At 51.9% G+C, this 16,829-nt stretch overlaps 1 protein-coding gene across 2 annotated transcripts; it reads left to right on the top strand.

The window, feature by feature from the left end:
• Positions 1-435: 435 nt before the first annotated feature.
• Positions 436-14,636, top strand: TFAP2C (transcription factor AP-2 gamma). Of its 2 annotated transcripts, none has more exons than XM_058433098.1 (7): positions 436-530; positions 6,560-7,045; positions 7,160-7,211; positions 8,713-8,929; positions 9,504-9,622; positions 11,955-12,099; positions 13,076-13,516. In XM_058433098.1, exons 1-7 carry the CDS (start codon positions 510-512, stop codon positions 13,359-13,361), a joined length of 1,326 nt encoding a protein of 441 aa, XP_058289081.1. In that variant the 5' UTR covers positions 436-509; the 3' UTR covers positions 13,362-13,516. The 2 variants fall into 2 exon arrangements, with proteins under 2 accessions (XP_058289081.1, XP_031998178.1); XM_032142287.2 differs by lacking the exon at positions 436-530 and adding an exon at positions 4,661-4,948 and having other exon boundaries at positions 13,076-14,636.
• Positions 14,637-16,829: the final 2,193 nt, after the last annotated feature.

The raw sequence follows: 16,829 nt of genomic DNA, 5'->3' as shown, positions 1-16,829 counted from the left end.
CTTTCTTCCCCTACCCCAAGAATTCACTACCACTGGTTCAATTTTAGCTGAACCCGGAAACCTGTGATGTGACATGAAGGCTGACAATTCCCAGAAATGTTAATACTTTTGGTCTTAGAAACTAACTAACTAAAAAAAAATCCCTTGTCAGTAAGAGGTAGGCTACATTTAAAATAATTTCTGACTGAAGGAGTCCTACGTACCGCTTGTCATATACATATGTAAAGATAATTTAAAACCCTAGGGTATACCCTTTTCAAATGCAGAGTTTACAGTTTCCAAGGGGAGGAGGGCAAGGGAGGAGTAACCAAGACCTTTCCTGCCAGTCTTCCAATCGCGATAGCTCGTTTGGCTGTGAATTTCCCCCCCTTCCCCTCCCCCTCCCGTTAATTAAATAAACGCTGGAAGCATGTGTTTACCGCACACGACTGGGCCCTCGGGGAACTCTTTTTCTACGTCTCTCCTACTCTTAAACTCCTCAACTCACAGAGGGTTGGAGAGCTGGCACCATGAGCTTCCAGTTCCTACGGGTGAGAAAAGAGGTGTCTGGGTGGAGGGCAGATGCGACCCCGGGGGCTGGCAGAGAGGAGAGGCTGCGGGAGGACTCGCTGCGAAGGGCGAGGGGTGGCGCCGGGTGGGACGGGCGCCTGGGGGCGTGCAGGGTGGCTCCTGGGTGCTGCCCGGGCTGCCTGTCGCCCAGTACTGGCGCAGGAGGACGGGTCCGCGTAGCGTCTGGCAACAGTGGCCTGCTCCACGCCTGGCGGCGACCAAGTTCTGAGTTAAAGCCGCCGGGCTTAGCTGGCCTGGAAGTGTATGGTGACCCAGGACACGGAGCGGAGAAGGCCTCAGGGGACACGAGGCTCCCGCCTTAGTCCTCGGGCCTGCGCTCCGAGCGGTTAGGGTGCGTGCGGATGGGCTCCGGGATGGTAGTGGAGAGGTGACAGGAGTCTACCAAACCGCGGCCAAGCGTGTGAGGCCTCCGGCGGGCGGGGGTCCCCCGGGGCAGGGCAGGGGGAGAGTCAGGCATGTCTCCAACGGGCTCCCTAGAACCGCTAGGAAGGTGGCCTTCAACCCTAGGCACCTTTGCGGCTTTCAGGTAGTTGGGCGACTAAAAATTCACTTTTGCCTGCTGTGAAATGGGACAGGTGGTTGTCAGGTTAGAGACTGTGCCCACAAAGTTTGGTTCGGCGGGCCGGGACTGACGTGGACGCGGGCTCTCCTCGGAAGCTTGGGAACCTGTGAGCCCCTCAGCTCCACGCCTCACTTTGCCTGTGAAAAAAGGAGTTGTTTGCGAGGAAGAGGTAAGGCTCAAAAGGTTCTAAACGAAGAGCATGCGGCCTGACGCGGAGCGCAAAGAAGCGAGCAGTGAACTGAGTCTGGTGGGACTGAGACCAGAGGCGTCTGTGTATGCGGCGGCCGCTTCGCGCCCTATTAAAGCAATCTGTTATTTACGATAATCATTTTTGTAATTATTTTGGAGTGGCTGTGACTTGATGTCTGTGGTGCCCCAGGGCGTGCCCTTACTGGACATAGATAGTTCAGGGTGCCTTTTGACACCAGTGTCGGTCCAGTGGGTGCCAGTGCCGCGAAGGGAGCGTGGCGGGGGTGAATGCCCCTCCTCCTGGGTTTGCCGCAGGCCCGGGCCTTTCCACCCTGCTTGATCCTGGCGGGTCTGCCACTTACTGAGGTCCCTACCGGCGCTCACGCTGTCCCGAGAGGCGGGACAAACGTCCGGCGCGTGGCGCGGAGTCTGCGAAAGCGCTCGGGGGCCTCCATCTTCTGCTCGGGAGTCCCCTCCCTGGGGCCCGAAGAGGAGTCGCAGATCTGCCCGAATCTTGCTCTACCCGCCTGGCCGCCTTCTTCGGTCTGGGGTGGGGGCAGGGGCGGCGGATGACTCAGGCCTGGGGCCGGGAGCCCTGTTTCCAAAGGCACCAGCTCGCGCCTCTTTGGAAGTGGCGCGCTTTTGGGGCGCTCCCGTTGTTGGAGAGGCCTGGTCTGCGGTTTCATAGGGGCGTGGGTCCAGGGCTTCCAGGGAGTAAGTGAGTTTAGGCTCCCTAGGGGGCAGTAGAGGGGAACCCCGACAACCTTCCACCCTCTTCTCCAGGCGGCTGCGAGGCCTCCGGGGTTCCAGAGGGGTCCCGTTCTGCGGGCGCCGGCTGTCTTGAGCGCGGCCACGCAGTCCGCGTCTTCACGTGGGCAAGGGGCGGGGACGTTGGAGGGAGGCTGTCTTGGATGCTGGAGCCTTCTGTTCCCGGCTCTCTGCTGAGCAGAAAAGTTGAAGTCAAGGAAGGGTTGAGGCTTCCTCACAAGGGCGCGCGCGAGCCTGGGTGCCGGCCCAGAAGCCGAGAGTGTGCGTATTCGGGAAGGGTCTCCTGTGCCGAGAAGACAGAGGATTTGTTGTAGCTGCCTTCCTTCCGTACAGAGGGCGCGGAGGTTGCGCTCCAGTTCGAGCGCTTACGCATTGGAAAGGGGGCAGCGCCGGGGTCCAGGGAAGCTCTTTGGGAATGAATGGCTTTTGCCAAGCGGTTCCGGATCCTCTGGGTCCTTTAGGCCCAGGGAACGGCGCTGCGCGAGCCCTCAGTGCCCATCGGCTCCTTTCGCCTCCTGCGTAGACGCTCCCAGACGCGGAGGCATCTCCGTTCCTCGGGGCGGCTTTGGCTAGTGTTTCTGCGGGAAAGGAGAGCCAGGGCCTGGGATGGGGGATGAGCACCTTCTTGCCCATTCCGGGCCCCAGCGTGCGGGAGGTAAACTTGCCAGCACAGACGAGACAACTTGTTCCAGCTGCACCTCAGGCCGGGTCAGGGAATAAAACCAAGGGCTAGAAGGCCCAGAATGTCGGACAGCCCAGCGGCACCCGTCAGGGAGTCCCAGGAGCCCGAAGGAGGCGCCGCACCCTTCCTCTGGAGAGTCTAGGACCCATCTTCCCGGACCTGTGCTCTGGAGTGCCTGCGGGCCTGGGTCTAATTTCTGCTTCTGGCAGGTGTCCCCCTCCGCCGCCGCTAATACCAGGAGCTCTGCTTCTGCGGTAACTTATTTTACCCCCAGAAGCCTGTTTTGGGACACAAGTGTCAGGGTCCTGTGTGTCTTTTTATGCACTGTTCTCCTTAGTGCAAAGCCCTGCAGATATGCTTGGCCGAAAAGTCTCAGTGGTTTCAACTTCCAGATTTTGTTCTCGCGTCCGGTCGGAAAACCACCTGGGATTTGGCTGCTGTCTAAGGCCGGGGGAAAGTTTCCCTTGGAGGACGCCTATTATTATTATTATTTTCTTTTAGGCCCACCTGGGTCTAAATAAATGCTAAAGTTCAAACGAACCCGAGAAGGAACAGCGAGGCGCAGTGGATGCCGCCATTCTGTGGATGGGAGAGTCAGGTCTACTCCAGGTGCGGACACCGTACTGATAGGCATTGATTATTGCACAATCGTATTCAGTATCAAATGGAAATAGTCTTCTCCTCTAATCCACTCAGAACGTTTAAATCCAGCCCAGGGAGCCAGTTGGGGCGTCCCAACAAATACGCCCTCGAGAATTAGCGATGTTCCCCTTACAATGAAAGTCAATTGCTGCATAATAACTGGGCCAAAGAATTTCGTTAGTTTGAATTTTAAAAATTAATATTGCACTTTGCTTTCAAGTTTGGGTGGCAAGTACCGAAGGGGAGAGGGAAGCAGCGTTTGTGTGGAAGGAAGTTTTGTTTTCTGCCTCAACATGTGGGACTTGGGTGTCTACCTCTCCAGGCGAGAGCTCTCTGCACGCTCTCTCTCCACTTCCTGCACCTCCTCACCCCCACCTTACCCGTGGCGCTCGGGTTTTATTTCTGCCCGGCGCTTCTTTCCCAGGGTGAGTAGAGGCTTCTGAGTGACCGGCCCGCCGGAGGCAGCTGCCGAGCCGGCGTTCCGCAGGGCAGGGCAGGGCCGGGCCGCTGGGCTGGTCCAGTGCGCGCGGGTTCCCCCCCGGCCTCAGCCAGCCGCAGGAGATGCCGCTTCGGGCGGCAGCGGCGAGAAGCCGCTGTCCGCAACTCCTGGGCGGGTAGGACCGTCTGCTGCCTCTGCCGCCCTTGGGGCAGACTCCCCAGGAGTCCCTTCCTCTCTCCTCCTGGCCGGGGGCCGGGACCGCGCTGTGCCCAAGGAGGGAACTGGGCGTCTCTGGCGGACTAGGGCTCCAGCTGCATGATCCCAGCTCAGACCTTAAGCCTCAGTGGGGTGTAGGTGGGATGGGATGTGTTTTTAGGAGATGAGGAGACCCCGGTTGTTGAGTCGCTCCCCAAATGCGCAGTTTCTTAACTCCAGGTGACATCCGTCTTCTTGAGGAAGGAGTGAAGGCCGTTTAGGCGAAAGTGGGGTGGGTTTCAGTATTTGGATCCCTTCCCCCAGCTCTGCCAATCTCAGGTGTGCTTACGGTGGAGGTGACAGAAGGAAGGCGCGTCGGGGGACCCAGGCCTCGCAGGTCTTCGGCTGTCAACTAGGCACCGCCCACTGACTCCGCTCTTCGTCCCTCACAGCGTGGGGCTCGGCGCTGCGCCAGGCCCGGGTGCAGGGCGGAGCTAGGCTGGGACTGGCTGGGGGCCGCCCCGCCTGGCGCCTGGGCCTCCGCGCCGGCCCCCGGGGAGGAGTTATGATAATTTCCTTCTCATTAAGGCGCTCGGGTCCCCCGGCTATCGCCAGGACACACAGTTCGGGCGCGGCTTTCCCCGTCCACTGCAGCAGTCTTGACACCCGCGGCGGCAGCATCTACGCTCGCAGAGCCGCCGATGCGCGTCCAGTGACCCAGACAGCAAGGCCCGCTTGCGGCGGGGGCGGCGGCAGACGCCTGGTCACCGTGACCCCGATTTTGGATTTACCGCTTGGGGGCTGGGGGGAGCCTGGATTTAACTGGCGACTGTTTTGGGGGACGCCGGACGCCATGTTGTGGAAAATAACCGATAATGTCAAGTACGAAGAGGACTGCGAGGTGAGCTGGGGCTCCGGGGTGCAGCCCCGCCCCGCCGAGAACAGTCCGGGAGGCAGGGGCCACCGGACCGAGGTCGGGGACGAGGGCACAGGAGCCCTGGCCTCTCGGTGGAACGGGATCCACTTCTCCGGACACCCCTTAGTCCGTTTCTGCGGGGCCCCTTTCCTGTACAGGGCCTTTTCCTAAATAGCCTCCCCTCGGGAACGAGGCCTGGAAGGAGAATGGCAAATCCCACCCACACAGCTTACCAGGCGCTTTCCTAAGCGGCAAACAGCCCTGCTTCCCGTTTTCTCGGAAAAGTGCCCCGTCTGCAACCCTCAGACGTGGCTTTTACGCACGAAGTCTCCGTCCAAAGGGGTCAGATGAGGCTACCTGCCAGGGACACCTTGGCGGACACTCCTCCAAGGCCGGCTCGTCACCTGCCCCGCTACCTCCTCGGGGAAGCACGAAAACAACCGAAGTTTGGCTTTCAAAAGAAGTGGGGGCTGGGGAGTCGGGGAGGGGGTGCCCGAGGCCAGATGGGGCCGTAAGCGCTCGCGAGTGCTCCAGCCTGTCGGACAGGTTGAGCTAGAGTTTCGGAGAGTGGGAGGGAAGGAGGCGGCCAGCGGGAAGAGGAAGAAGACGCAGGCAGCGCTAGGCGAGCTCCGGGGCGCTGGGAGCGCGGAGCTCGGGCCACGGACTCGCGGGAGTTCACTGCGCCTCCGGGCCCTGGAGGGGCTGCCCCTGCCCGCAGGCCCGGGCGCTTCCGCCAGGAGGCGACAGCGCCATGTTCCTCCAGGTTCCCGGCGCCCCGAGACCCCTGGGCAGATGGGGACGCATCCTTTAGAAACTAAGTCGGGCCGCCCAGGGGCGAGGGAACGTGCGCGGGGAAGGCTGCCCAATTTCCAGGGTCCTTCATGCCCCCTCTGCGACCCGACGTGCGAGAACGCTGCCCTCGGCAGTGTAGGGCGCCCCCACTTATTACTCCCCTCGGCTGGGCCTGGCCAGCAGGGAGGGCCGCCCTGTGCGCGCGCTCCGTCTTCACTCCCTAGGGCGGCGCAGGGTGGCGGGCCCTGCTTTGCGAGCGCCGCCCGCCCGGAGGTCTTTGTCCCGAGGGCGTGGAAGGGAGGGTCCCAGGGGCGGGGGAGGTGCGCATTTCCCGCGCCGCGCGCTCTATCCGCGCCTGCCGCGCTGCCACCTCCTGCAGTCCCTGCGCCATGGGCGGGCTCCACGAGATCGCTCTGCACCGGGCGTCGGGCTCCTTCGCCCCGGGCTCTGGCTCCTTCGCCCCGGGCTCCGGCCCCCGCCTTTTCTGGCCCAAGACCCAGGGTTCAGACTTGGCGCCTCCGAGCGCCTCGGGTTTCGGAGCAGCGCCTAGACCTTCGCCGCCGGGCTTTGAGAACTCGTTCCCCCAGGTCTTTTCACCAGACTCTCCTCCCTCCGCGCACTCTTTGCTTACAACGAAATCCTCGGGGCGCATTGCCCCCGGGTACCTTCCGACCTTGGGCAAGCCCCGCGGGGCCGGGTGGGGTTGGTCCCCTGGGGCCCTCCGCGCAGCCCGGCGATGCCGGCCAGTTCGCAGTAGCGGGGTTTCGCACTAACGGGGTCTCCTGTTTTTTTTTTTCCCTCCAGGATCGCCACGACGGGAGCAGCAATGGGAATCCGCGAGTCCCCCACCTCTCCTCCGCCGGGCAGCACCTCTACAGCCCCGCGCCACCCCTCTCCCACACTGGAGTCGCCGAATATCAGCCGCCACCTTACTTTCCCCCTCCCTACCAGCAGCTGGCCTACTCCCAGTCTGCCGACCCCTACTCGCATCTGGGGGAAGCGTACGCCGCCGCCATCAACCCCCTGCACCAGCCGGCGCCCACAGGCAGCCAGCAGCAGGCCTGGCCCGGCCGCCAGAGCCAGGAGGGAGCGGGGCTGCCCTCGCACCACGGGCGCCCGGCCGGCCTGCTGCCCCACCTCTCCGGGCTGGAGGCGGGCGCGGTGAGCGCCCGCAGGGATGCCTACCGCCGCTCCGACCTGCTGCTACCGCACGCACACGCCCTGGATGCCGCGGGCCTGGCCGAGAACCTGGGGCTCCACGACATGCCTCACCAGATGGACGAGGTGCAGGTGAGCGGCGCTGCGGCTCCTGCCCGGACCTGTTCGCACTACGGCCTTCTGCCCCAACCCCGCACCCCTCTAGGCTCCCCCGAACTTAAGGGAATTTTGTCCTCTCTCCCCCAGAATGTCGACGACCAGCACCTGTTGCTGCACGATCAGACAGTCATTCGCAAAGGTAAATAGCAAGGTGGCATGGTCTTCCTCTGGTCCCACGATCTGGGCTTATGAAGTTGACTGGCAAGGTTGGGGACATTTGGTGGCCAACGTGGGACATTTGTGGTAGAAGGGACTGAAGGGGATTCATGGAAGCTAGATTTTAGGAGTGAGAGAAGGGGATTTCCCTCCGACCTCCTAGGAGCTCTGTCTTCATCTCCGGAGTTGTTACTGCCTAGTTTTTTTTCTTTGAAAAATGCCCTTGCATTCCAATGGGTGTTTCACAATGTGAGAGAAAGTCTTCCAGAGCGAGTGAACACTGATTTAATTTGAAAAACAACAACAAAAAAGTCACAGGCACACCTTCGTTGAGTGGCTGGTTCTGTAACAATTTTAATTGTTGAATAAGTTGTGATTTTATTTTTTATTTCAAACACGTGTATGGAAAACCTCCTTAATTCTGACCTGCAAGAAAAGTTTTGAAGCGATTTGGCCTACCAAAATGAATACCTCTAAAAGGAACAGAGCTTGGAATGATCTGTCAGAGGGAGGGTTTTGCAGGATGGGGGAGGAGGGGATTTGGAAAATTGGATTACTTGGTGAGTGAGTGGTTTATGAAATTAAGTTACTTAACTGACAGGACTACCAGGATTACCATTTTGACTGTTTTGGGAAATAGAGTAGGCCTAAACTGAAGGTAGTTTCAGTCTGTTACTTGAACTGCTTAAATGGATTGAGGATGGAGGAAAAATGGATTTTAAAGAAAAACTCAGAAAAGATTACAAATTTTCAGTAAACTGAGAATGTATTAGTTTGGATGATTAAATTTACTGTGATCAACTGCCCTGAAAAATTTTGGCAAAGAATCTTAATGTGTCCTGTGATTTTGGTTGTTCTTGAGTGGGGAAAAAAAACTCACCGTTTATTTAGTATTGAAGCAGTCTTCTGAAAACAAATGTTCTAATTAAATAGTTTTCAGCAGCTGCTAGGAAAAAAAAAAAAAAGAAACCCTCCGAGCTTGGGATCTTCACTAATTAACTTCCAAAGGTGTTAACTTGTGAATTTCAGATTAGATTTGTCTCTGAAGTAGGGGGCTTTTTAAAAAAGTCAGCCATGGCCAGGTGCAGTGGCTGACGCCTCTAATCCCAGCACTTTGGGAGGCCAAGGCAGGCAGATCACTTGAGGTCAGGAGTTTGAGACCAGCCTGGCTAACATGGTGAAACCCCATCTCTACTAAAACAAAAAATTAGCTGGATGTAGTGGTGGGCGCCTGCTGGAGAATCACTTGAGCCCTGCAGGCTGAGGCTGCAGTGAGCAGAGTCACAGCACTGCACTCCAGCCTGGGCCACAGAGTGAGACTCTTTTTTTTTTTTTTTTTTAAATAAAGTCAGCCTGCAGTTGATCGTGGGGTGTGCAACGATGCTTGTCTAAAGATCACTTTCAGCTTTGGTTAGTGGTTTTGAAAAGGTCTCTTTTGCTCAGAGAGAGCTTTTGTGACTGTCAGCTCTGACCTTCATTCACAGGTCCCATTTCCATGACCAAGAACCCTCTGAGCCTCCCCTGTCAGAAGGAGCTGGTGGGGGCCGTAATGAACCCCACCGAGGTCTTCTGCTCAGTCCCTGGAAGATTGTCCCTCCTCAGCTCTACGTCTAAATACAAAGTGACAGTGGCCGAAGTACAGCGGCGACTGTCCCCACCTGAATGCTTAAATGCCTCGTTACTGGGAGGTGTTCTCAGAAGGTACTTGGGGCACAATTCTAGGCATGGTGGTTGGGTAGTTGAAGGTGAGTGTATCAGAGGCCCAGGAGGTATTTTTAACATTTATGTGACCTTATGCCTACCACTGAATTCTAATCGGGTTAGAGTTTTTAGTACATTTCTTCTCTTTTAGAAAGTGCCAAATGTGGGAGGAAGTGCTAAAACTACGCTCACAAATTGTCATTTGGTTAGAATTTGATCCCATGTATGAAGTGATAGCATCTGTATTGAGGGGAGGTGGGGAGCACCCTGGGTTTGTTCCCCAGGGGGTTTCTGTGGGGCTGTTGTAGTTTCACAAGTGAAAATTTATCTGCACCCATACGGTTTGAAATATTCTGGGATGCAAAGTTTGATGTTAGGAAAGATTGATTTTGTATCTTATGGGGACTAATTAAAAGAGGACCTTGCTATCACTTTTCATTATGGTTCACGTGATGTAGATGGTCTTTGACGGATTTCAGCTTTGACAGCAGCACTTTAGGAGTTTAGAATTTTTAAAGTGTGTGTTCTTTTTTTTTTTTTGAGAGTAGCCAGAGTCAATTTTTCTTTTTCTTAGAGCCAAGTCGAAAAATGGAGGCCGGTCCTTGCGGGAGAAGTTGGACAAGATTGGGTTGAATCTTCCGGCTGGGAGACGGAAAGCCGCTCATGTGACTCTCCTGACATCCTTAGTAGAAGGTCAGTGGGGCTTTGTTTTTGGTTTGTGACGTTTTTAATTTGTGCCTGTGTCTTTAATATTTCTTGCAGAAAAAATGGAAAACAAGTCTTAAAACTTGGTTGCAAGTAGAGATGAAAGCAATTGGAATTGTTTTCTAAGTTTATTGGAATGAATCACAGTTAATTTTATCAAATAAGTTAACATTTAAGTATCTGGCTGCTCAGGTAGGCTCTTCTGTATTCCTCAGAGAATCAATGTAGGAAAGAAACTGGTTGGTTTTCCTGACCTAAGAAACCACACTCTAGGGGTGTCGGCATTTCCTGTTAAATGAAACCAGTTTTTTTGAAAGATAACAGCTGATCATTTGGTACACCTTGAATAAAAGCTGGTTACTTACTGGTGAGCAGAAGTACTGCTTCTGTTTTTTGTAGCTGTGGGTTATTTTGTAGCTGGGGATTGTGGTCAGTGAAGAGAACCTCTTGTATACAGTACGACTGGCCCGATTCACAACTCTATTCTTTCCTCCCATCCAAAGAAAAAAACTAATCGAACCCCTGGCCCACGCACAAGTTCCTCTCGCCAGTGCTAAGATAGTAGGACATAGCATTTCAGTTTCTTGAACGGGGGGCCCCTTTACCCCAACCTGGACAGTAGCCAAGAATGCAACACAACCTTTAAAAGGAGCTGAAGGGAAAGTAAAATAATTTTTTAAAAACAAAACAAAGCACGTTGTTACTGCTCCTAGGAAGAGTTGGACGCTGAGAGAGGCTTAGGGCTCTCACTATGGGCAGGGGAAGCCAAGGAGAAATGGGCTCCCCGTGGTAGTACCCTCTTTTGAAGACTTTCTTTCCTTGCTCTGATGGCGTGACCGTGGTGCTCAAAGAGACTTGGCAGAGTCCCTGCTCTACCTTTTACGAGTGCCTTTGGAGGTCAGGGCAAGGAGAAAGGAACTGCCTGTCTGAGAACAGCTGTCCTGCCTGTAGAATCGGCGGTTCTGCTGGGGTTTCTTGCTAGCCAGGCAGGGTGATTGAATAAGAAAGTGTGTTCCAGAACAATGGCCCTCCAAGGCTGCTTCAGTCAACCCAGGGGGCACCTCCACCATCTGGGTTTTTGCAAAGCTCACCAGTCCTGCACCCTGGAGCCAGGGAAGGTACCTCTTGGGTGGGAGATAACTCTTGGTTGCCTCCCTTAGCTCTTGCACTGACTCGGACAGGGAAAAGGGTGCTCCAGGTTGGGTTTTAGGAAGCACATCCCTCCCATCTTTTTAAAAAGAAACATTCTAGAGATCTGCCTTTCAGTAAAAAGGCACTATTAAAAAAAAGTAAGGTGTCAGATGTTGTCGCCGTTTTATAGAGAAGTGACTAGTTTGCTTTTGTCAAACATGTTTATAGCCCTTAAATTTTCCTACTTCCCCAAAATGATACTACTTAATATAAAGAGAAAACATGGGTATGTTTGATTATCTGTTGAGCAGAGGACTGGTAAACGTTTTTCAAGTTTACTCATCTCAGTATCCATGGGGCACTGGTTCCAGGTCCCATACCAAAACCTGAGGATGTTCAAAATGTTCTATCTGTATATAACGGACACACATCCTTCCGTATAGTTGAAATCATCTCTACAACACTTACTTATAATACCTAATACTATGTAAATGCTATGTAAATAGTTGTTACATTGTATTGCTCAGGGAATAATGGCAAAAGTCTGTGTATGTTCAGTACAGACACAACCATTCATTATTTCCCCCCTGAATCTTTTCAATCTGAGTTTAGATGAATACAGATTCAGAACCCACGGATACAGAGGGCTGACTTGACTGTGCAGTTAGAAGTTTCAGGGTCTTTTCTGCTCACGTTGTGTGATCTCCACCCTCTATTCCTGGGGTGGAGGACCTACTGAGAATCCCTAGAAAGTTCTACCTACCAGCTGAGTTGTCTGCCCTGTATATGATTTCATTCTTGCATGCAATGTGTGACTGGTAGACAATGTATACTAGAAAGAGAGAAAATGGGGGCTGGGTGCTGTGGCTCCTGTCTGTAATCCCTGGCATGAGCCATTGGTTGAGACCAGGAGCTCAAGCCCAGTCTGACCAATGTGGCAAAATGCTGTATCTACTAAAAATACAAAAATTAGCTGGGTATGGTGGTGTATGCCTGTAACCCCAGCTATTCGGGGGCTGAGGCACGAGAATTGCTTGAATCCCGGAGGTGGAGGTTGCAGTGAGCAGAGATCGGGCCACTGCAGTCCAGCCTGGGCAACAGAGTGAGACTCCGTGTCAAAAAGAGAGGAAAAGGGCAGTTTGGCCTCAGTGACCACAGCCATCCTAAAAGCTGTTGCTGATTATTCTAGGTGAAGCTGTTCATTTGGCTAGGGACTTTGCCTATGTCTGTGAAGCCGAATTTCCTAGTAAACCAGTGGCAGAATATTTAACCAGACCTCATCTCGGAGGACGAAATGAGATGGCAGCTAGGAAGAACATGCTGTTGGCGGCCCAGTAAGTATCTGAACTTGAATTTGATGATGACTCAATGCTCTAGACCTTGAGGTTGAGAAGATTCCCCCTCCACAGTTCCGATGGTTCAACAAAGAAATATTCTTGAAATAAATTAGGGCGGAGCAAAAGAAAATGGCGAGGAAGCTTCTTTTACAAAGTCAAATACGAACTTTTTGTATGATTTAGAAGAGTGCATGACTCAGCCATGAGTACTTCTGAGCTGCTTAGTTATTCAGCTCAAAGTAGTTGAGCTGCCCTTTCATTATTGTGTTTGCATATCTTACAAAAATGTGTTGAAAACCCGATTTGTTTTGTCACAACCAGTAAAGAGAGATTGTGTGCCTTCTACCTCCTGATAGCAAGACTTTTGTCTTTCAAATGTAAAGATCAGGGTGGATTTGTAGATGTGGGCAAATTAACTGTCTCAAAAACGACTTAATGCAGCTGTGGATTTTCTCATAGAAACCAACAGTAAGTTGATTTTAAAATGATGGTAAATGAAGCAGAACTAGTCGAGCCAGGAAATGGGGTAAAATAGAGCTCAGTGAACCAGGCTGTGTCAGGAGTCAGAGTTTCAGGGGGATGCTTCCTTCTCCCGGTTCCTCACGGAATTTGTTTATTGGAACCAACTTGTACCAAGGTAAACTGTCCCTTAAGCTCATGGGTTGGAATCCAGGCCCCATTACTTTTACCAGTCCTGGTGACCTTGGCCAGTTAGCTGGGGTTAAGTTAATCCTGTTGTCTTTTCTAACTGCAGTGAGGATTAAATAAGATAGTGCTTTAAAACAGCTTAACTCACAGCCTGGCGCAGAATAGTTGCTAAGCGCAGCAGTTGGCTATTAGTATTAAATTCTCCTTCCTCGGTTGAAGCAGTTGTGCTTGCCTCCCAGGCGCCAGCCTCAGGGTAGTTGGTTCTATGCTCTTGACCTGTAAGGAGCTAGATGGAACTCACCGAGTCAACTGACTGTCTTCACAGGCAGCTGTGTAAGGAATTCACAGAACTTCTCAGCCAAGACCGGACACCCCACGGGACCAGCAGGCTCGCCCCAGTCTTGGAGACGAACATACAGAACTGCTTGTCTCATTTCAGCCTGATTACCCACGGGTTTGGCAGCCAGGCCATCTGTGCCGCGGTGTCTGCCCTGCAGAACTACATCAAAGAAGCCCTGATTGTCATAGACAAATCCTACATGAACCCTGGAGACCAGAGTCCAGCTGATTCTAACAAAACCCTGGAGAAAATGGAGAAGCACAGGAAATAAAATTGGGACAAAGAAAGGTTCGGAGAGTAGGGAAGGAACAGGACTGCAAAAATCCTTCTCCACCGCACAGACTGGGAACCCCTCTTGACCTGGGGGAAGAGTTTGTTACCTACCTTACTATTTAAAGGGCCTTCACTGGTTCTGGATCACCCGCCCCTGGATTCCTTAGTTGTTTCTCTAGCGCTGAGCTATCTCCCAACTTTGGACCTATTATCAGAAGGTGACAAGTACTGGCTCTTTATTCATTAAGCTTCTTTTTTTTTTTTTTTTGAACCCCATTCTTTCCTTCTCTGAAAGTGGTGCTACAAGTTTTAGAATTTTTTAAATACATTCCGTGGGCCAACAGACCCACACACTTAGCCATTGAAATGTCAAATTGATGATGTGCTCTAGATCAACAGATCAACAATACCTTTCTTTTCAGTGTTAAGGTAATGGCTGGTTTTTGTGTCCGCTAAATATTTACCTTGAAAAAAAACAAAAGTGTGTATCTAGCTTCTTCAGAGATCAAGTCCTCTGGTAGGAGGCAAAGGTTCTATCTGCTTAGCAACTAGTTAATAGGTGGTATCTGACACACTCTAAACCCCGTGTTCAAAGGGGGCCTTCTGGTTTTAGGAAACTTGTAGAAACGAAGCCTGCTGATTGATTTTTTTTTTCCTTTTTTTTTTTTTTTTTAACTTTGAAAGTTAACTCTTCAAATGGGAGACTCTTTGAAATGACATGTTCCTTTAAGGTACTGAAGCTTTATTTGCATATTTATTTCAGATGTTTCGAGTAAACTTGAAAAAGGGTAGGCACGAAGCAATTTGTTGCTGCTTGTCACCCCCAAGTCCCCGTGGAGGTTCTGTATTTTAAGAAACGGTGTGTTGAGTGTACAGATTTTATTTATGCATAATTTAATGGGGTCTGTAAATACTGGTGCACTTCTTACAACTTTTTTGAGACATGGGATCCAATTTTAATATTAACTTTTAATGGTGATGGGGTAATCTATAACATCGTAAGGTTTTATTCATATATATACAGGGTATTAAGAATTAAGAGAATGCTGGGCTCTGTTCTTGGCTTGGAAGATTCTATTTAATTGAAACTCTCTGTTCAGAAAGCAATAACTTTGTCTCGTTCCTGTTGGGCTGAACCCTAAGGTGAGTGTGCAGTACAGTGTGTGTGGGTGAAATGGAGATTTGGAATCGAACTCTGCTTGTAAATGTTCCCCAAATAATTGTTGTGTGTATGATATGTGTATAATAAAAGTATTCTTCTTAGAATCTGAAAGTCTGGCTATAGGGTTTGTTTTTTTTTTTTTTAAAGTCTTTCGGGTGAATGGAATTAGGGCAGAGCTGATTTATGGCTTGACTGTGGCTCAGTTAATGCCCTGAGCATGCAAGTTTTGTGTGCTGTTGGGGAGGAACCTGAAGTTTCATTTTTTCTCCCTAGTGAGACTGTTCAGCTACCCCAGGTCTTACGCTGTCACCAGTGTCTCTCAACTGCAGATGGATAGAATCATCCTCCCCACCCCGGAGGTGTTGCGAAATGTCTGAGGGACAGTTCATTGACATTAAGAGGGGCCGATGTTTTGGGAACAATGTCTCGTGGAAGGTTACTGTATTGAGGACAGGTACACTGACATACTGTACTCAGCATACTGTACAGTGGTCAAGAATGGAAGTGAAATGATTATGGGTGTTCTTTGGGCAGATGTTTCTTTTCTTTTTATAAGTGAAGTTCCTTTTGTCCCCAGGTGGGTAAAGGATAATCACTTATTGCAACCTCCACCTCCGGTTCAATGCTTCTGCGGATTACAGGTGCATACCACCACACCTGGCTAATTTTTGTATTTTAAGTAGAGACAGGGTTTCACCGTGTTGGTCAGGCTGGTCTCGAACCCCTGACCTCAGGTGATCCGCTCAACTTGGCCTCCCAAAGTGCTGGGATTTACAGGCGTGAGCCACTGCGCCGGGCTAGGCAGGTGTTTCTTAGGAGGACTTGGCATTCAGTCGAATGCAAGCAGTGGAAGTGTAGCATGCCAGTGTTTTCCATTCATCTAAGTTCTCTTTGGAAATGAGATCGTGCTCATCCACCCAAGACATCCTCTTCATTTCGTCTGCCTGCAGGGGAAACCAGAGATTGAGTCTTTGTGCTACTCTGGGAGCAGAGGAGTCTGGCAGGGGTTATGTACTTGCTGGATGTTTGTGATGCACACTGCGGGTACTTGATCTCGAGTTGAAGCAGCCTGGCATCTCCTCCAGGAAGTGATGTGTTTAGAGTTTGCCATGTGTGGCCTGGCTTCAAAGGAACTGGGAGCCATAGGATTTTCCCCATTGGATAAGACCATTGCTTCAATGCCAGTTTTATAATCTTTAATTCATAATTCTCTACCAAATGCCCAACGATTCCTGACTTAATGTTGGCATTGGATGTTATTAAGTAACTTAAACTCTGCCAACCCAATGCTTTGCTCTTGGCATCTTGTCCTTGGCCATCAAGCATTCCCATTAAGTTGGATTTATCTGGTTGATATGACAAGATCACAATTGCTTTGCTTTGGAGCGGTGAAAAGAGATCTTAGGTTGGCAGTTATCTCTCAATCAAGGCTTGAAATGTTGAGTGTTAAGAGGAAGTTATGGGGGCAAAGGGCTGAGGGAAAAAGGGCTATTCTGTTACCAGCATCTTAACTTGCTTTTGGACCAGAGTCTGGCTTTTAGGAGCTGTGCCGAATTGCAATGCAGTCAGTGTTCTGGAAACGCCCCAAAGTCAACCAAGGATTGAAGGGAATCAAAGCAGTGCTTCTTTAGTGTGTTCCTTTTTGCCAGGTGAGTGATGGTCTCGGTCACAGTCTGCCTCCGGTTCATGCCTTCTCCTGCTCTTTTGTATTTTTAGTAGAGACAGGGTTCCACCCTGTTAGCCAGGATGGTCTCGATCTCCTGACCTCGTGATCCACCTGCCTCGGCCTCCCAAAGTGCTGGGATTACAGGCGTGAGCCGCCACGCCCTCCCAAGCAGTGCTTCTTACTTGCTGGGTTCTTTCTCCGCATCCCCACTAGAAGTCTGGGGACTGCCACTGAGCTCTTAAGTCTGATGCACGATAATGAGTTCTTCTTCCCAACACCTGAGCTGATGCTGTGGCCAAAAACCAGGTCCCCTCAAGAGGATCCTACTGAAACGTTAGCTCCCTTGCAGATTTTTTTTTTTTTTTCTTGAGATGGAGTCTCGCTCTGTTGCCCAGGCTGGAGTGCAATGGCGTGATCTCGGCTCACTACAAGCTCCGCCTCCCGGGTTCACACCATTCTCCTGCCTCAGCCTCCCGAGTAGCTGGGACTACAGTCGCCCGCCACCACACCCAGCTAATTTTTTGTATTTTTTAGTAGAGGCGGGGTTTCACCGTGTTAGCCAGGATGGTCTCCATCTCCTGACCTCGTGATCCACGTGCCTCAGCCTCCCAAAGTACTGGGATTACAGGCGTGAGCCA

Source organism: Hylobates moloch, unplaced genomic scaffold (genome assembly GCF_009828535.3).
Source record: "Hylobates moloch isolate HMO894 unplaced genomic scaffold, HMol_V3 SCAFFOLD_21, whole genome shotgun sequence".
Taxonomy (NCBI): domain Eukaryota; kingdom Metazoa; phylum Chordata; class Mammalia; order Primates; family Hylobatidae; genus Hylobates; species Hylobates moloch.
This window is presented reverse-complemented; position numbering and strand designations above follow the sequence as displayed.